This window comes from Rhinolophus ferrumequinum, chromosome 11 (genome assembly GCF_004115265.2).
Source record: "Rhinolophus ferrumequinum isolate MPI-CBG mRhiFer1 chromosome 11, mRhiFer1_v1.p, whole genome shotgun sequence".
Classification (NCBI taxonomy): Eukaryota; Metazoa; Chordata; class Mammalia; order Chiroptera; family Rhinolophidae; genus Rhinolophus; species Rhinolophus ferrumequinum.
In genome coordinates this window covers 16,913,558-16,932,395 of record NC_046294.1, presented here as the reverse complement: position 1 = coordinate 16,932,395, position 18,838 = coordinate 16,913,558, and the positions used below count along the sequence as shown (strand labels likewise).

The following is an 18,838-nucleotide window of genomic DNA, read 5'->3' as shown; positions in this document are numbered from 1 at the left end:
CTTTATTACTACATAAAATTGAAGAGGTAACATAACATAGTCCTAAAGAGAGTCAGCTCAACTTCCAATATGACATGACAGGACGGGAGGGATAAGATAATCAGTTTAAAAGAAGACATGGAAAGCACATAGCAATCACTGTTCCACATCAGTTCTGAAATCTATCTGAGATATTCTGAAATATTGTCACCAGTTCCCCCAATTTCAGAGTAGGGGATATTTCTAGCAATTGAGAAAGTTTCATTTTCTAACGCTGTAAGTCCAAGCTTGAAAGCATTTTCTCTAAATTCTGTTCAAAAACTACACAGTTCCTTGTTTAGTTCTTTTCTTTCTTTTAATACCTTATACGTGATATTTAAAAAACCATTCGTCATTTTCAGCATTCTTCTAGGAAGTGTTCCTAGCCAGGTCCATACCTTTGTTCGATACTTTGTTTATATTCCACTTTACAGCCTTACCATTTGTTTTGCAAGAGATAACAGTGCCTCTTCTGCAGCCTCCAACAGCAATTTCCTCAGTGCCCTGCCAGCCTCCGTTAATAGTCTCATTGCTGCTCATCCAGCCCTTCCCAAAACTGATGCCATATGTTTTAAGTTTCTATCATGGCAACTTTCCATCTTGATACCAAATACTATTTCAGTTATCTATTTCTGCCTAACAAAGCACCTCAAAATTTACTCACTCAAAACAAAGCTATTATTTCTATTATTATTGCTCAAGGTTCTGCAATCTGAGTTGGACTCAGCTGGGCATTTCTTCCGGTCTCACCGGTGTCATTCATGCAACTGCAGACATGTGGACACTTGTTTGGGGCTGGCCAAAAAGAAGGCTCTACTCACATTTCTGGTGCCTCAGCTAGAGTGGCCAGAATCACTGGGGCACAGCTGAAAATGTTCACTCTCCATGTAATCTCTCCAGCAGAGTAGCTGGACCTTTTCACATGGTGGCTCAGGGCTCTGCGAGGGTGAAAGCAGAAGCCTCCAGACCTAGAGCCTATGCACGGAACTGGAGCAGCACCACTTCTGTCCAAGCAAGTGCCCACATCTGTTCAAAATCAAGGGCAGGGGAAATGTCCTCCACCTGCTAGTAGTGACAGAGAATGTGGGCACATCTTTAATCTACCATAGTTCCCTTCAAAGGAGCAATGCGGCTCTCAGCAGAAATGATGGAAACCAGAAGCCAATGTAACAACATCTTTAAAGCTGAAGAAGAAAACTATAACCCTCAAATTCTATACCAGCAAAAATAGCCCTCAAATATTAAAGTGAAATAAAGATGTCTTCAAACAAACAAAAATTCAGAGAATTTGGCACCACTAGGCCTGCATTGAAATAATAATTAAAGGGAATTCTTTGAGAAAATGGTCCCAGATAGAAATATGAACACGTAAGAGGGAATAAAGAACACTGAACAGAAAAATAGAAATGAACAGAAACTGTGCAAAGTAATAACTGTAGTACCTTGTGGAGCTTCAGTTTTATATACACCAAAATTCATAGTAACAGTAACATAAATGATGGGGAGAAAATAAGTGGAGTTTAAAAGTCCTAAAGTTTAATTGGTATCAACCAAGTAGTAAAAGTAATAATTCGCATTGGACTGTAATAAGTAAGAATGCATGTTTTGAGGTCTAAGCTAACTACTAAAAATGGTTTTAAAATTGTAGTTTAATAGAAGGAAAGTGGAATAATGTAAATCATTTGATTAATCCATAGAAAGCCAAGAAATGTAAAGGCACATAAAAATAGAACACAAATAATAGATATAAACCCAAGTATATCAGTAGTTAAGTACAAAAAGATTACATAATTTAAGCATGTAGTATGGAATAGATTTTTTTTTAATCCAACTGTATGCTAGTTATAAGAGAAACACTTTAAATATTAGGGCACAGAGGGTTTAAATTACAAAGATGGAAAATAATATACCATGCAACAATGGTATAGCTACACTCTTAGAAAGTATAAACTTGAAAGCAGGAAGCATTACTAGAGTTAGAAGGGCTAAAATGAAAGATTGATAATGAAAAATGTTGGAGATGATAATGGAGCAACTAGAACTCTCATAATTGCTAGTTGGAGTATAACATGGTACAATCATTTTGGAAGACAGCTTGGTAGTCTTATTAAAAATTAAGCATATATGACCCAGTAATTTTATTGCTAGAGATATGAAAACATATGTCCACAAAAACCTTGTTTAAAAAATATTCACAACAGATTTATTCATAATAACCAAAAGACCTGGAAAGTGAGATGCCCATCAATAGAAGAATTGATAAACAAGGGTATATTTATACAGTGGGTACTATTCGGCAAGAAAGATCCAAGATCCCGTATTGGTGAATCTCAAAAGTATGCTAATAAAAGACATTGGACACAAAAAAAAGTGCATAGCGAATGATCCCAACTATATGAAATTCTACCACAGGTGACACTAACATACGGTGATAGGAATCGTATTAGTGTATGCTTTGTGGGAGGAAGGAGTTGACTGGGGAGCAGCTTGAAAGGACTTTCTGCAGTATTAGAAATGTTGTCTTATTTAATAGTCAGAACTGAATGTTACACTTAAGATCTGAGCAGTTCTTTAAATGAAGATTACATAAAGATTTTAGACCACCAAAAACTGAAAGATGTATGTTACCAAGAGACTTGCACTAAAAATCACTAAAAGGCCTTTTCACGAAGATGGCGCCGAAAGTGAAGAAGGAAGCTCCACCCCTCCCAAAGCCAAAACAAAGGCTTTGAAGGCAAAGAAAGCAGACCTGGAAGGCATCCACAGCCACAAACAAAAGATGATCCACACGTCAATCACCTTCCGAAAGGCCCAAGATACTGCGGCACCCTAGGCAGCCTAAGTATCCTCAGAAGAGCGCCCACTGGAGAAACAGGCTTGACCACTGTGCCATCAAATGCCCGCTAAGTACCGAGTCGGCCATGAAGAAGATAGAAGCCAACAATACACTTGTGTTCATTGTGGATGGATGTCAAGGCCAACAAACACCAGAGCTAACAGGCTGGGAAGAAGCTCTATAACATCTACGTGGCCCAGGTCAACACCCTGATCAAGCCTGATGGAGAGAAGAAGGCATATGTTCTGACTAGCTGCTGGTTATGATGCTTTGGATGTTGCCAACAAAATTGGAATCATCTAAACTGAATCCAGCTGGCTAATTCTAAATATAAATTTTTTTCACTTAAAAAAAAACAAAAAACAAAAAAAAAAACACTAAAGGGATTTTTTTTTTAGGCAGAAGGAAAACTATCCCAGATGGAAACTCAGAAATACAGGAAAGAGTGAAAAGCAACAGAAAGGGTAAATATTAGAGTAAATATAAAAGAGTATGACTACACAAAGTAATAACAGTAGTGTTTTCTGAAGTTAAATTCATGACAATAGTCATACAACAGGCGGGAGGGAGTTGCCTTGACCTCTGTAAATAGTCTTAGGTCCAGTTAGGTATTTCACACTCACTTGGCACGGGCTACACTCTGAAGGATAGTGGGAAGGAAACCACAACAGTGTCAGGCGTGTATCTCCCTAGACTAGTGTAACCTTGAAAACAAAACTAGACAAAGACATTATGAGAAAGAAAAATTATAGGTTAATCTCGCTCATGAATTTAAGTATCAAAACTATAAGCAGAATATTAACAAGATGAATCCAACGGCACTTTTTTTTTTTAATGCATCTTGACCGAGTTGGTTTTTATCCCTGAAATAGAAAAATGATTTGACTTTGGGAAAACATTAAATTTCACTGACCAAATTAAAGAAGAAAAATTATGAAATCATTACATCAGTAGTTTGCATTTGACAAAATTCAATACAATATAAAGCTAATGCAAATCAAAAATAAGGACTTCCTTAATCTGATGAGAAGAATCAACAAAACATCTACATCAAAGATGATTTTTTTTTTTAATGGTAGCACTGTGGTTTAAGTTCTGCCTTAGTACAGGCGCTGGGGCTTTCCCATGACGCTCTTGATATATAAAACCCCGACGTTCTGTCAGTTGTTTTTCAGCAATGACACCAGGAAGTTGTCAGCTAAGTGGATGTTGTACACAAGCTCATCATCTGTCATCTTCACGTGGCCAATAGCCACTGCCAGACACAGCACCTTCTTCATCATGGACTTGGTCATGGACTTCACTTCATCAACGTTGGCCACCATGTTCTCATTGTGGGTCAGCAAGGAAGGGAACTCACCGGCCTTCCTCAGGCCTGGGCCCAGGATGTGTCGGATCTGCTTGGTCAGAGACTCTGAAGCCAAAAAGGCATCATACGTCTTGGCCAGCTACTTGGCCAGTTTCTTAGCGAGTTTCTTCAGCACCTCACTGACCATGTGGGGTATATCCACAGCCTGGGCCTCGTCACAGTGCTGCTGGTCTCCCAGAACACATACGGAGAACTGGGGGACGGGGAGTGGATTTAAGCCTGCCGGTGCCGGAGAAACGTTTGTCCTTCTGAGGGTCATAATTCTTCAAGCTGATCTGCAGCCCCACCAGCTCCAAAACCTTCCCGCGCAGGCGCTGGTTCCCTGCAGGACTTCCTGCCCCGCCTCGGAGAGGGTGTCGCGGCAGACTTTGCTGCTCTTGTTGCCTTGCGCTGCAAAAACTGGGAAAGAGCAAAGATGATTCTTAATGGGGGAAATAGTTAAAATAATTCTTTGCAATCAGGAAAAAGAATGCCCCCCGTCGCCACTTCTTTTCAACCTTATACTAAAAGTCCTAGCAAGTACAGTAAAATCAAGTGGTAAAAATTAATAGCATAAATATTAGGAAGAAAAAAATGTTATTCAGAAATGACATAATTACATACCAAACCCAAAAGAATCTATAAATTTTTAGAAATAATGACATTTTTATCAGGGTGGCTGCCTGTAAAGTCAATAAATAAGAATAAATTGCACTTCTATATAGCAGCAAAAAAAAGTAGAAAATATAATTTAAAAAATATATTTACATTGATACAAAAATGTAAAGTTTCCAATAATAAATCTAACAAAAAATTTGAAAGACCTGTGTGCAGAAAGTGATACAAACTTAATTTAAAAGCATTTTAAAAGACCACCTAACTAAACAGAGAGATGTACAATGTTCATGGAAAGGAAGACACAAATCATAAATATGTCAGTTTCCCCTAATTTGATTTATAGAGTCATTGCTACTGTAATTAAAATACCAACACGTATTTTTATGACACTTGAAAAGCTGATCTTTACATATACTATATATGGAAAAGTAAAAAATAGACATGATACTCTTGAAAAGAAGAATAAGGTTGTAAGAATTGTCTTTTATAAAAAATTATAAAACAAGACATTATGCCATTTACTCAAGAATAAACAAAAATCACGATGGGAACTAAATAGGAGGAAGCCCAGAACAGACTCTAATGCACATAGAACTGCAGGAGGTCAGTGGGGAAAGGAGAACTCTTCAGAAAGCTGTGCTGGGGTAACTGCTGCATTAACGTCAGTCCTCAGCTCACATCTGACACCAGAAATCAATTCCAGGTGAGTTAAGGACTCAGGTATCAAAAAACTGAACTTTAAAAATTTGAGTAAAATGTGGTAAATGTTCTTTCTGTTTTTGGAGTACAGAAAGTTTTCTTAAAGAAGATATAAACACACTAGCTACAAAAGAAAATGTTAAGAAGTTCAACTACAGTCAAGATTAAATTTCTGTAATTAAAGACATTTTTAAATTAAAGAAAAATAAGCTAGAATGAGAAAATATGTATGACACATTTAACGTATAAGGATTAGTATTCAGAACGTATAAATAAATTGGTGAGAAAGATAAAACAAAAATTCATAGGAGATATGTCTGACCAATAAACACAGGAAACAATTCTCAACCTCATTAATAATCAGGATATGCAAACTAAGACCCCAGTAAGATACTGTTTTACCTTTATTGATAATACCAAGGATTAGAAAGGAAATTGATTAAGGGGTACTTTTCAGCAGTGGTGGTGGGATTGTGAATCGTCATAACACCTTTAGGAAGCATTTGACATTCTCTTGTTAAGTTGGATATTTGCACATCCCGTGACCCAGCAATTTCACCTCTAGGTAGCTACTCCAGACTAGAGAAACTCTGCACATTTATTTGCAAGAGGAGACTTAAAAACAAGAAATAACTCAATCCCCCACCCCCCTCTACAGAAAATAAATAAAGACATTATAGTCCCTTAATGGACATTTAATTGTGCAGTAAGGAAATTGAATGGACTAAGGCTACATACAACAACATGGATGAATCTTTGAAAGAGCGCTGAGTGAAAACCCCAAGTCCCAGAAGACTTCTTAAGGAATTATACCATTTTTACATTGCACAGGAAGAAGTAAACTACATATTATATTGTTGAAGCAAATTATGTGTGTCAGTGATAGAACAGTGTTTACAAAGAGCAATGGAATAGTAGACATAACATGGAGGATAGTTCGTGCCCCTGGAGAAGAGGCCAGAAGCTGGAGTAGTGTACAAACATAGGTAGACACAAGTTCCTTCTTTGGTAGGGTGGTAGTTTCTGCGATGTTCATTATTTGGGGCATTACAGCATAAGTGTATATTTTATATAATAACATGTTTATTGTATATGTAATTATGTAAATACATTCTCTTGTATGTGTCAAATATTGGCATTAAGAAAGATTATTTTTTTAAAAAGAATCCTTTGTGGGAAGCCAGTCAAAAGGATCAAGTCACTAAGAAAGAAAAACAAATCAGGCTGGCTTCAGACTTCTCTGCGCAGCCTTCCACACCAAGATGCAATGGAGCAATGCCAACAGATTATACAAGGAAAGAAAGAATGAGACGATTTTATATCCAGCGAGCTGTCCTTCCAGTTGGAAAGCTGCAGACAGAAAGTTTTGAACATGTATGATTGTATTCGTTTGCTAGGGCTGCCATAACAAATGCCACAGATTTGTGGGCTTAAACAATAGAAATTTAGTTTCTTACAATGCTGGAGGCGAGAAGACCGAGATCCAGATGCCTCTGCGTTGGTCCCCTCTGCGTCCTCTCTCCTGGGCTTCCAAATGGCAGTCCTCTTGCTGAGTCTTCACATGCAGTCCCTTTGTACTCGTGACCCTGATGCTTTTCTTCCTATTCTAGAAATCCTTCCTACAAATCCAGTCAGATTGGATTAGGGCCCCATACTAATGGCCTCATTTTAACTCAATCCCCCCTTTATACAGGGGCCTTACCTCCAAATACAAGTTAATTCCGAGATATTAGAGGTTAAGACTTCAACATAAGAATTTCGGGACAACAAAAAGACTTTAACAACAATCTCAAAGACTATTGTTCCCATGAATTCTTTCTGAGGAAACTACTAGAAGATGAACTCCAGCCAACCAGGAGGTGATTGGGGAAACCACACAAAATCAATGTTAGTGATAAATGAATACATTTAACTATAGAACCCGTACAAAAACAAAGGTGAGAAATAGGGTGACAGAACCAAATATAAATACTATATTTCCCAACCATGAAGAATGACAAAATTAGCAAAAAATTAGACTGGAAGAAAGAAAGAAGGTAGGAAGCATGGTAAGTGTTTTGACAGCCACATCTGTAATTGCTGGGAGTTAGAAACCATCCCTCAAAAGGGGCAAATGAAATAGATAGGAAACTCCAGAATTACACCTAAATTAATAAAAAAATTAGACCTAAATTAAATGCTAGAATTTTGTATATGGTAAAGGTAGCATCTCAGTGGGGGAGAGATGAATCATTCTCTAAATATTATTGGGACAACTTAGTAGCCATCTGGAAAAAAATAAAATCGGAACTACATCTTTTACTTTACACCAAGTTAAATTTCAAATGGATCGATAATTTAAATGTGAAAAATGAAACTATAAAAGTTCTGGAAAAAAACCATGGTAAAATTTCTTGATAACCTTGAAGTAAGCAAGACCTTCCTAACTACAAATGAAAACCCAGAAGCCATCGGAGATAAATTAATAAACTGAACTATGTACGAGTAGAAACCAAAACCTTCTGTGTTACACCATATAACCCAAAGGCGGACTTCAGAAAACCGAGGGAATGTATCTGTAATTCACATAACAAGCAAGGACTAATCTCCCTAATATGTAAAGAGCTTATTTAAATAGATGAGATAAAGACCTCACAGAAAAATTAACAAAATATAAGAACAGATACTTGGGCTGGCCCGGTGGCTGAGGCAGTTGGAGCTCCATGCTCGATTCCCACGTGGGCCAGTGGGCTCTCAACCACAAGGTTGCTGGTTCAACTCCTCGACTCCCACAAGGGATGGTGGACTGCGCCCCCTGCAACTAACAATGGCAACTGGACCTGGAACTGAGCTATGCCCTCCACACAAAAAAAAAAGTGGGAAAAAAAGAACAAATACTTTACAGAAAAATGCAAAAGGATATCAAACATGAAAGGATAATCAGTTCTGCTCATGAGAAGGGAAATGCAGATTTAAACCACATTTTTCACCTATCAGAAGTTCCAAGAGTTTAATGACAGAGGCTATAAGGAAACAGGGACATTCGTATATTTTTGGTAGGAGATTAAATTGGTACAATCCTGTGGATGGCAATGTGATTTCTATCAAAATGACAAGTGTGTATCCCCTGGACGTCGCATGTCCACACCTGGAAATGTATCCTACAAATGCATATGCACAAATGCAAAATTACACCTATACAGGTTATATTTGCAGCATTGTTTGTAATAGTAAAAATTGGGGGAGAGAGGAATATTGATCAGTAAGTATCTAGTTTAATAAATAATGGTATATCCATACAATGAAATATTACGCAGTTGATAAAACAATGAGGTTTTCCATGCAATGATGTCGAAAGATCTCCAAGGTGTATTGTTTTGTAAAAAAAAGCAAAGTGCAGGTGACTGTTACCTCTTCCATAAGTAATAGCTTACCTCATATTAAAAAAAAAAAAGACTGGGAGTGTAAGTCTGTATTCATATCTGTTTTTATAAAGCAGAAAATCCTAGAAGGCTACATAAGAAACTAAAAATAGTGTTTACTTATATATGCTAGAGACAAGGATGGGAGGGAGACTTCTCCAGTATAATTTACAGTTTTTGAAACATGTCAATGATTTACTGTTCAAAAAGTTAAGTAAATTGAAATTAAAAAGAACATGCCCCATGAAATATAATTCTGCTGTTTAGTAGTTGAGTGGCTTTGGACGAGACATTTAACCTGTCTAAATCATAGTTTTTTGAAAACTCTGTAAAAAGGCTGAAGTAGTGGAATCGAGCTCGCAAGATTGTTTTGTAGGGTTAATGAGAGGATGACCAGGAGGTAACATGACAGGTGCCAGCACCAAGTAAATGCTCAGTTAAATGGCCATTGACGTGCGTTGCTGCCCTTCATCTTGGTAGTAAATTGGTGTGTTATTTAAGAGACTTCAGCTTCAGTCCCCGCTTCCCTCGTAGAACCAGACATCCTGGGTGCTTTCCAGCATGGCAGCCCTCTACTGGAGAGTGAGAGGCCAGGGGAAGAAGGCAATTGACTGCCTGCGGCAGGCCCTCCACTACGCTCCACACCAGATGAAGGTGAGCGGGACCGTGAGGCGGGATTTCTGTCCCTTGGTCCTTTCCATTACCCAGTGGTTTATTCTGAGGTTTCAACTCGCCTTCCTCACAGTCGGCCAGTAAGAAAGCCTCAAAACGCTAAGACAGGGCAGAGAACCTGCGACCCTGCTTGTGCCCTCGCAAGGCTGAGAGTTGTACCCACTCTCGCGCCTTCTCTCCGTCAGCAAGCTGGAAACACGGGGGGAAGGGCTTCAAGATCACTGGAAGAGATTACGTCATTTAATAGCCCCCTCCCCCAACTGTAGTCGGCGCCCCCAGGGGGACGTGTAGCAAATACCCTGGCCTGGGCGGGCCATCCGCTGGGAGGCGCCCTGGATTTAGCCAGGCCCTGGACCTGCAGGCCTGTTACACTCGTTCTGTGTGTGTATATATATATATATATATATATATACTCCTGACCTAAGCTTGCTTCTACACACAGACGAAAGAGCAAATTTCCATTTCTTCGTGTGCATCAGCCCATTCCTGTTCTTTGTCTGACTTCACCTTGAAATACACACACACACACACACAAACAAACACACACACAAAACCAAACCAGATCAGTAATTGTTACTATGACAGAGAACGTACAGTTTCTTAACAGGGTATTTGTCACATGCCCTGCATTAATCTCCAGATCTCATACTTCCTAAAGAAACGGAGGATGTCATCTTTCTTCATAAGGGCAATATATGAGATGGTGGAGGGGCACCAGCTCTCTGGTCCACCCTTGCTGAGTTCTAAATGCACCTCTGCCTCTTACTAGCTTTGTGATCTTAGGCAAGTTACTAGATTTCTCTGACCTCATAATGACGTGCACGGTAATGGGTGTCCAGTTAGGACAAAGATGGGTCCTTTTCTCTGTTTCTTCTGTACCTTCCATAGAACCTGGTATAGTGTGATAGATAGCAATTGCTCGGGTAACACATTTAAAGGGAATAAATATTTGTGATGATGATTTGCTACTTGTCCAACCCATCATTCTGTGCCCTATATGGCCAGGTGATAGGGAAAGGCCAAGACTCTAGATCAAGGGCCGGAGAACTTTTTCTGCAATGAGCCAGATTACATTTTAGGCTCGGCAGGCCAGACAGCATCTGTTACAACCACTCAGTTCTGCCATGGTAGCGTGAAACAGTCACAGAAATATGGAAAGGAATAGGAATGGTTGTATTCCAATAAAATGTTACAAAAACAGGCAGCTTTGGCCTGTGGATTTAGCACTTCCGATGTGCAGTGGTCCCTGAAGAAAATACTTCCGTTCTGTGACAGCACTACTCAGAGTGTGGTCTGTGGACAGGGGTCAGCCTATTAGCTGTTTATTACCAATCTGAAATGAGGGGAGGATGTAAACCCACAACTCTCTCAGCGGGGTTGTTTACTCAGCTGACATTTTTGTTTTGTCTGTTTTTTGAGGCAAGATTTTCTCAGTGAAAGGAGTAATGCATTGGTTTGTATTCTGGTGCAAGCTCATGTATCACAGACCAGTCGCAAACAGCAGACTAGCAAAGCAAGTTGCACTATTCCACCATTTCCCAGGAAACTCCAGCTGCAGTGTTTAGGATCACAGAAACCCGTTTCTTCCCTCTCTCCCTCGTCTCCCAGGACGTGCCCCTCATCAGCCTGGCCAACATCTTGCACAATGCCAAGCTCTGGAACGACGCCGTCATAGTCGCCACCATGGCAGTGGAGATCGCACCACACTTTGCCGTGAACCACTTCACGCTGGGCAATGTCTACGTGGCAATGGTAAGGTTGGCATGTGAGCAGAGCATATACCACCTGCCACTTCCTCTCAGTGGCACGTCTTTGGTTTCAAAACTTACTTGTTTTGTCAGTGTCCTCCAGTTTCCTGTAAGTTTGGTGTCCAAAACTGCTAGCTCCACCAAAGGTAAATTTTCAGGATAAGGGGTTTGTGAGTTTTTTAAAATACTACATGAAATTCATCGAGGTATTCGCAACTGTGTTGTTCTTCACCATGCGTTTAACACTAACAGTAGAGTCAGATATACTTACAGTTTTCTGGAGACGCCATCTGTTCCAGAAAACGTAACCTAACACCCTGTGTGGACATACCCGTGCCCTTGTACCTCCGGCTTGGGCTAGGTACCTATCATGGCACTCATGATGCCCTGTGCGTATTTTTCTTGCTGTATTTTCACCTTGTTTTGTAATTTTTTGTTTCAGTATTTGTCTCTGCCCCAGACTAGGAGCTCCGTAGGGAGAACACCGCTCCTCATCTCCCTGTTCCTAGCAGTTCACATGTTTGGCACAGAGTAGGTGCTCGCCAAATGGGTAATGAATGAGGAAATGCCACTAGTTTCATGGGGTATCCCGTTTACAGAGAACATGACAAACCCGTCATCCAGGATCCTCATTCTGGTCAGAAGCAAGGACTGATTTCAGAACTTAAAATTCCAGAGGGCCCCCGGAAGCTGTCATAGCTGAATTTCACAGGAGAGTCGTGTCATCCACTTTCATCTAAAGCTCAGTGTCCCAACATGGGGCTATTCCCAGGGTCCTCCCAGTAAAGGTTCATAGGGTGAGCGGCTTCAGGCTATGAGTTTTAGGTGTCATCTTTGACTTCAAGGGCAGGAAGTATAATTTGGCCGGGTAAGTATTGCTGAATGTGTGGATTTCCCTCTGCTTCTCAAAACTGAAGAATCTGTCTTCATCCCCAGTAAAGACAAAATTTTCTGCTGTAAATGAGGAATTCTTCCTCTCATTTCGCTAGAAGGAGCCATTTAACCAATTGGTGTGGGCTCTTCCCACACCAAGTCTAAGTAAAAGATTAACACCTTCGCTGTGGCAGTGTTCATTTCCAAACCATGTTCATAGTTCTAAATGTTAGGGAGAATGTAAAACAGTTTCAAAATTTACACGTCTGAGATACCTGATTTGACTTCCATCTTTCCAGCTACCGTAGAAAATTCAGGCAGCTGCATGATCAGCATTTGCCAGGCATAGTTCTAGAGGTTTCTGTGAGGGCTACATGGCAGCCTTCCGTAAGCCGGGAGCCCAGTGCCTGGCACACAGTGGCTGCTCAGGCAGGTAGTTCTCACTCCCACAATCCCTCCCGTTGCTGGGTCAAACCTCTGTACAGTTCATCTGCCATAGTTTTCTTTGTGACATTGTGGTTGGAGATGAGGTGGTGGTTTCCTCACAGACCTCAGGGTTTTCCTCAGCGATTTAGATCCATCGAGAACATACTGGAGGATTGTCACCAGCACAGAGGTGCTTTGTGAAGAGGGGAGGAGGAAAAAAGCCCCAGTATATATTTAGTCGCATGGCTGTACCGCTCTCACAGTTGTCCCTTTTGCCCCTCACAGGAAGAGTTTGAAAAGGCACTAGTGTGGTACGAATCAACACTGAAGCTGCAGCCTGAGTTTGTCCCTGCCAAGAACCGGATCCAAACCATCCAGTGTCACTTAATGCTGAAGAAGGGACGACGGTCTCCTTAGCGCACCCCTCCTCTCCCGCTCGCTTTTCTCATGCTCCTAAAAAGAAAAAAAGAATCAGAAAGGAAACCAATCATTGTCGGTATCTACTTTTAATGATGTGTGTGAAAATAACTGAGTAAGACTTATCACAGGACCTTACGTATGTGGGAATTGGTTTGTTTTTGTTTCTACGCGCCTTCTTTTCCCCCAGCCAACCTCAGAAACACAAAATTTCTTAAAAGGAAAATGCAGCTTAAAGAGATTGTGTAAATACTGAGCCAAGACATTTCCAGAGCTGTGCTCTGGCTCCCACACCTCGAGGCCCTTAGGGCTTGCCTCAGTGGTCCAGCCGGCCTCCTCCTCTGGGCGGGGGAGGAGGCGCACGCGCACATTCCCTGCTTCCCGTCGCAGCCGCTGCTGTCAGTGGAAATGCACAAGCCCGTCGGTGCCCGCCGGTGAGGGGCAGTGTTCGGCGCAGCCCCCATCCGATCTCCGTGCTGTCCCAGCCTTGTCCGTGCCATGCTGCTCCGTGACAAACACTCAGAGGTAGTTTGCAGGGGAGGAAGGGGGGGAAATGATTTTAAACACACCATATTTACAACAGCAAAAACTCGTAGGATCACCTGACCTTTGTAACGTTATTTATGTGGGGGAGGGAGGGGGGCTGAGAGGGGAAATCAGCGCTGTACAACATCTGTATCATTTGTGCTTTAATTACAAACCACACGGAAACCAATACGTTGAAACCCTATATAACAGGTTTATATATATAGAATATGTATATTTGAAGCCCTCTACAGACCGAGTCTATGTTTTACTAATTCTTTGTTCGCTGTATTTCCCATCTTGGTATAAGGAGTGAGTGTCAGCTCCCTCTCCCTGAGGCCTTCAGACTTAGCTCCTCAGGAGAGAGCCATGAGCCAAGGTCGAGTGTTTCTGTACAATGCTGTTACCTCTGGTCCCAGGAGAATCAGAAACTCCAGACATTTTGGAATCTTCAAGGGCACATACTGAGAACAAAAATAAAAGTTGTTTATGAGCAAAATAGGTCTGTGGCGTGGTTTTTCTTTTGAGCCAGGCTAACTCGAGCAACTGTGAAGCCTACCTAGAACGCTGCTCTTCTCACGTCCTGGGTTGTCTTTACCTTTCCACAACAGCAAGGTGAGGGGGGAAACCATCCATCCCTGGGTTTTGCGGATGATGAATTTATTAGTGTGATACCTTTGACCAGGAAAGATGCACAACCAGCAGATGTTCAGAGTGGGGTATATAATTGACCTTCCCGGTAAAGGAGCCGTAATGTAAGTCCCACAGTCACGTCCCTCCGGTGAGCACTGATTCTGAAGTTCATCTCAGTAAGCTCCATGGAGAACCTCGGTGCGAGTCACACCAGTACAAAATGGAGCATTCCCCGGGGAACGGGGCTCCACTGAAGACAGGCTTCCTGTGGAGCTTCCTAGAACGCAAGCTGACTTGTCATCTCAAATGCTGGGCCACTGGTCCTGCAGCAGTTGGCTCTAGCACAGACTATGTCAGTAACTAGAAGCAGGGGAACAAGCAGAATGGTGCACTCCATCCTCGATGCGGCTGGAGTCCAGCTAATTCCAACCAGTTTTATCAGCTGTATTTTGAGAACAAGCTATTCTGTTGCTGAATAAAGCGAGCTTTCTAAGTTAACGTGTGTCTAAGTGTATTCCTTGCTTCCCCACCTCTCCACAATTTGACGTTCAGGGTTTCCTGAAACAATCAACAGTTGTTTTTTGGTGTTAGGGTTTTTTTTTTATTTTAATTTACATACAATGAATTTCACTCTCTGGTGTACCATTTTTGACAAATGCATAGTCACACAGCCACTAAAACATCAAGATACAAAACTTGCGTCACACCCAAAAGACTCCCTCATGCTGCCCCGTTGTTGTCAAATACCACACTTGACCCTAGGCGATGGCTGGTCTGTTCTGCCTGTAGTTTTCCCTTTGCCATGTTGTCATGATGGAATTCTGTAGTGTACTCGTACAGCCTTTTGAGTCTGATTCCTTTCATTTAATGAGGCGCTTGAGATTCCTCCTTGTTGTTGCATGAATCAGTTCATTACCCTCTCTGGTTGAATAGTGTTCCATCGTTTATTCACCTGTTGGAGGACATTGGGATGTTCCCAGCTTTTGGAGATTATGAATAAAGCTACAGTAAACATCCACATACCGCTTTTTGTGTGTGCATAGGTTTTCATTTCTCTTGTGTAAATAATTCAGTGGTCGTTGCTCTGTTGTAGAAGTATTGTGTTCCTGCATTTTCCATGGGATAAAACTCATTGAAGCCTCACGCCAACCCAAAAGTATAGGTACTGTTATTCTGATTTTCAGAACAGGAAAATTAAGAGTGACATTACATAACTTGCCCAAGACCACACCTGGGAAGTGATGGAGTTGAGGTGTGAGCCCAAGCAGTCTGACGCTAGAGCCAGCACTCCCACACACCATGCTGTCTACATCCATTATCTCATTTAATCCTCACAACTCCAAAATGGTCCTCCAGATGGTACCACCATGTTTCCCTGAACGTAAGACCGGGTCGTATATTAAGCTTTGCTCCAAAAGACACATTAGGGCTCATGTTCAGGGGATGTCATCCCGAAAAATCATGCCAGAGCTTATTTTCCGGTTAGGTTTTATTTTCGGGGAAACATGGTATCCCTATCTTACAGAGAGAACCAGGGCTTACAGATGTTCATATGCTCATAATCACATAGTATGTGGTGGAATTCAGATTCAAACCAAGCTCAGATTTGCCTAAAGTAGTGTGCCAAATTAGTGCTCTTAACTGCTCTATAATACTTCTTCCATGTATAAACTATTTCTAGTGAGTACTTTATTTTTAATTGTTCCCAGTTGGCTTTCAGGTGTGTTGATCTTGTCTCTCATATGTGTTCATATGTCACGTGTCTGTGTCTCCTAGCACTGACTGCACTATGTTATGTAGTAAATACTTAAGAAATGCTAATGATTGACAAACAGTGCAATTAATACGTTCCTCTTCTTCCTGCTGCTGGAGTTCTGAGGGCTTTCCACCCACATCTCACAATTTTTTAAGAAACCAAAAGGAAATGAAATATCTTGCTTCTCTACAACGAAACTTGAAAACACACACGCGCGCGCACACACACACACACACACACACACACACTCCCTTCTGCCTCAGGCTCCCTGCTCTCAATCTGGCTAAGAGCCTAATAGAGGGAACTAATGTACCCTTCATTGCCCAAAAACCCTGCACCACTGGTTAAGAAGGCCAGCCTGGTGGGGTCAGCTTTGTGCAGAGTTAGTTCCCCCTTTGCTGTTAGTTCCCCCAGCGACTCCACTTTGACGCCTCTGCCTCCTGTTGTCTCTCAACCAGTGGTTAAGCCAGAAGCTGGAAAGACTGGCTTCTAGCTTCAGCTTTTGTGGTTATTCTAATGGTCAGGCACGTCCTGCCTAGATCCACTGCCATGTTTTCCCTCCCTGTGGAGATGCAACCAGGCATCCAACACTGTGAATGAAACATTAGATGTGGCTTCTGCCCTCAGAGAATCACAATCTAGTTATAGACAGAAGACTAAAAGAATTAGAGGACAGAGTCCATGCCAGCAGAAGCTGAATGTTGAAGACCCCAAACCGGAGTTCTCTGAGGGATCCCCTGGGACAGTGTAGACTTTTCTAGGTGCACATACCTCGGTTTGGACACTCCACGCAGAGCCCTCCATGGCTCAGCCCCTGCCCGTCTTTCCATGCTTCCCTTCTGCCACTCGTTTTTTCATTCAACAAACGTGGATCGAGTATTTCCTGTGTGCCGAGCACTGCGCTGCCCACTGCAGGTAATTCTATACAGCAGAGAGTAGAGCGGGTGGGAGAGGGGTGGGAGACGAGGCTGGGGCGGGGTCATGCGCGCCATAAGCAGAGCGGAGGCGGTTGGGCTGTGGCCTGAGGGACCTGGAGAGCCACTCCCCAGCTTGTACTTGAAACTGCAGTGTAGTGTTTCCCACAAGCGTCAACCTCCACATTCCGTGCCTGGCATCATGCTGTTCCCACAACTGAATGCCAGCTCCTCTCACCCTCCCCCTTTTCTTCAGTTATTTAATTACACTGGTTTTCCGAGGCATTGTCCACGTGTCACCAGGCGCCACGCTCCTACAGCCCCTGTGATAAGCCCTTTAGTGACACTCATCACGCCGGATGGAAATGAGCGATGTATCTTGTCTCCAACCAGAGCTTGGGTCCATGTCTAAGGTCTATATCCCCTTCTCCAACAACGTATGGGCCTGGCACAAAACATCTGCTTGACTGAAAAAAACGTTACTGAACTATTGAACTAATGGTGAACAGACCCAGAAATACCCTACGGAAGTTATAGCAGCCTCCGGGAGAAGGGACTGAAAATAGGTAGCTTTTGAAAGAGAGAGAGAAGCCTCAGTCAGGGACAAGTCCAGGGGACGGTGGAGCTGTTCTCATCTCACCTTCAGAGATGCTGCCTGGTCTCTCAGCCCCGCCCTGGACCACCCACCGCTCCGGGTCCTTGTAAAGCACGTTAAACAGGGACAGGCACACACTAGGCAACCAATGAGTGCTACCTCTTCTTATTAGCAGAGGTCTTCACTCCTGCCACAAAATCTTTTCCTAATTCTAGAATAAATTACCTTTTCCTTTTCGTTAAGGGTTTTGTTCCATTTCTGGACCCTGATTCAAAAGACTGAATGCTTAGGAGAGTGATTCCTAGCCTGGAAGGTAAGGAGTTTGCCCATGACAGCATTCAATAAAACTACCTGAGGAAATTTTTATCTTTCTGTTTTTCACTTTGGTGGCTTTCTTTTAGTCTATCTTCCACGTCACTATTGGAAAACAGCCCAGACCACTGTTGAAACTAAGGCCCAGCCAGACCCTTACCTCATGCTGACTTCCTAAAAATGGCAGCCAGGAGCCTGGGGCTTCTCCACTGACGCCTCTCCCAGAGTTCAAGACTGAGTCCAGAATCCGAGACTGAGTCCAGAGTCCTTCTTCTCACCAGTCGTCCTCGCTACAGCCAGGTGCCTTGGGGGGAGGCAGTAAGGATCAGGGGCCCAGGGATAAGGGATCGGGCCAGCTTCTGCCCATTGCTCCCCAAATCCTGCAGGTGGCAGCTGGACACAAGGCTGAGCCTTGAGGACCGAGCTCAGCAACTGAGGGGCGGAGACCTGCGCTGTCCAGCACGGCCGCCGCTGACCAGTCTGCCTGTTGACATGTGCCTTTACATTCATTAAATGAAATAAAGTTAAAAATTCGGTTCTTCTAGTGCAGTAGTCGCATGGAGCTACCATAAGACAGCACAGAGAGGAAACAGTTCCAGCGTCAGAAAGTCTCACAGGACAGCAGGGCTGTACACCATGAGCAGCACCCCCAGACCCCAGATGGAGTCTGAAATGGAACTCACCCCCAGAGCTCACCCATGCAGAAGACCCCAAAGCATGGGTCCCTTGAAGCAAGGCTCTCCTCCTCTCCTTCTTGGGAAATAAATATTGCTCCAGGAGGCTTGATGGGACTTGGGGTTTAGGGCTCTGGATGAAATCGGGGTGCAACGGGACAGCACCTGGTTCTTTTGGGTAAGAGAGTACTTGGAAGTGTTTTGATGGCCAACCACAGGTCCCACCCCTCCGTGTTCCTTCGAGACCCAGTGCCTTTGAATACAAGGTCACCTCTGCCTGGGGTGCCCTTTCCATCACATCTACTTATCAGAGGACACTGTGTCAGGGTTGTCGGTGCTGTATGCCCTCAGCACTCATCTCTACGTGCCCAAG

At 42.6% G+C, this 18,838-nt stretch overlaps 1 protein-coding gene across 5 annotated transcripts in view; it reads left to right on the top strand.

The window, feature by feature from the left end:
* The window catches only part of TTC17 (tetratricopeptide repeat domain 17), a 96,266-nt gene extending 81,554 nt beyond the window's left edge, over positions 1 to 14,712 (top strand). Inside the window, exons 23-25 of one of the 5 annotated variants that reach the window (XM_033119570.1) lie at positions 9,455 to 9,574; positions 11,201 to 11,344; positions 12,925 to 14,712. In XM_033119570.1, coding sequence (XP_032975461.1) covers positions 9,455 to 9,574; positions 11,201 to 11,344; positions 12,925 to 13,056 — 396 coding nt within the window. In that variant the 3' untranslated portion in view covers positions 13,057 to 14,712. Of the gene's footprint in view, positions 1 to 4,018; positions 4,892 to 9,454; positions 9,575 to 11,200; positions 11,345 to 12,924 lie in introns of those variants that run through there. The other 4 variants (XM_033119572.1, XM_033119569.1, XM_033119567.1 and 1 more) reach the window with 4 other exon arrangements.
* The last annotated feature ends 4,126 nt before the right edge of the window (positions 14,713 to 18,838 follow it).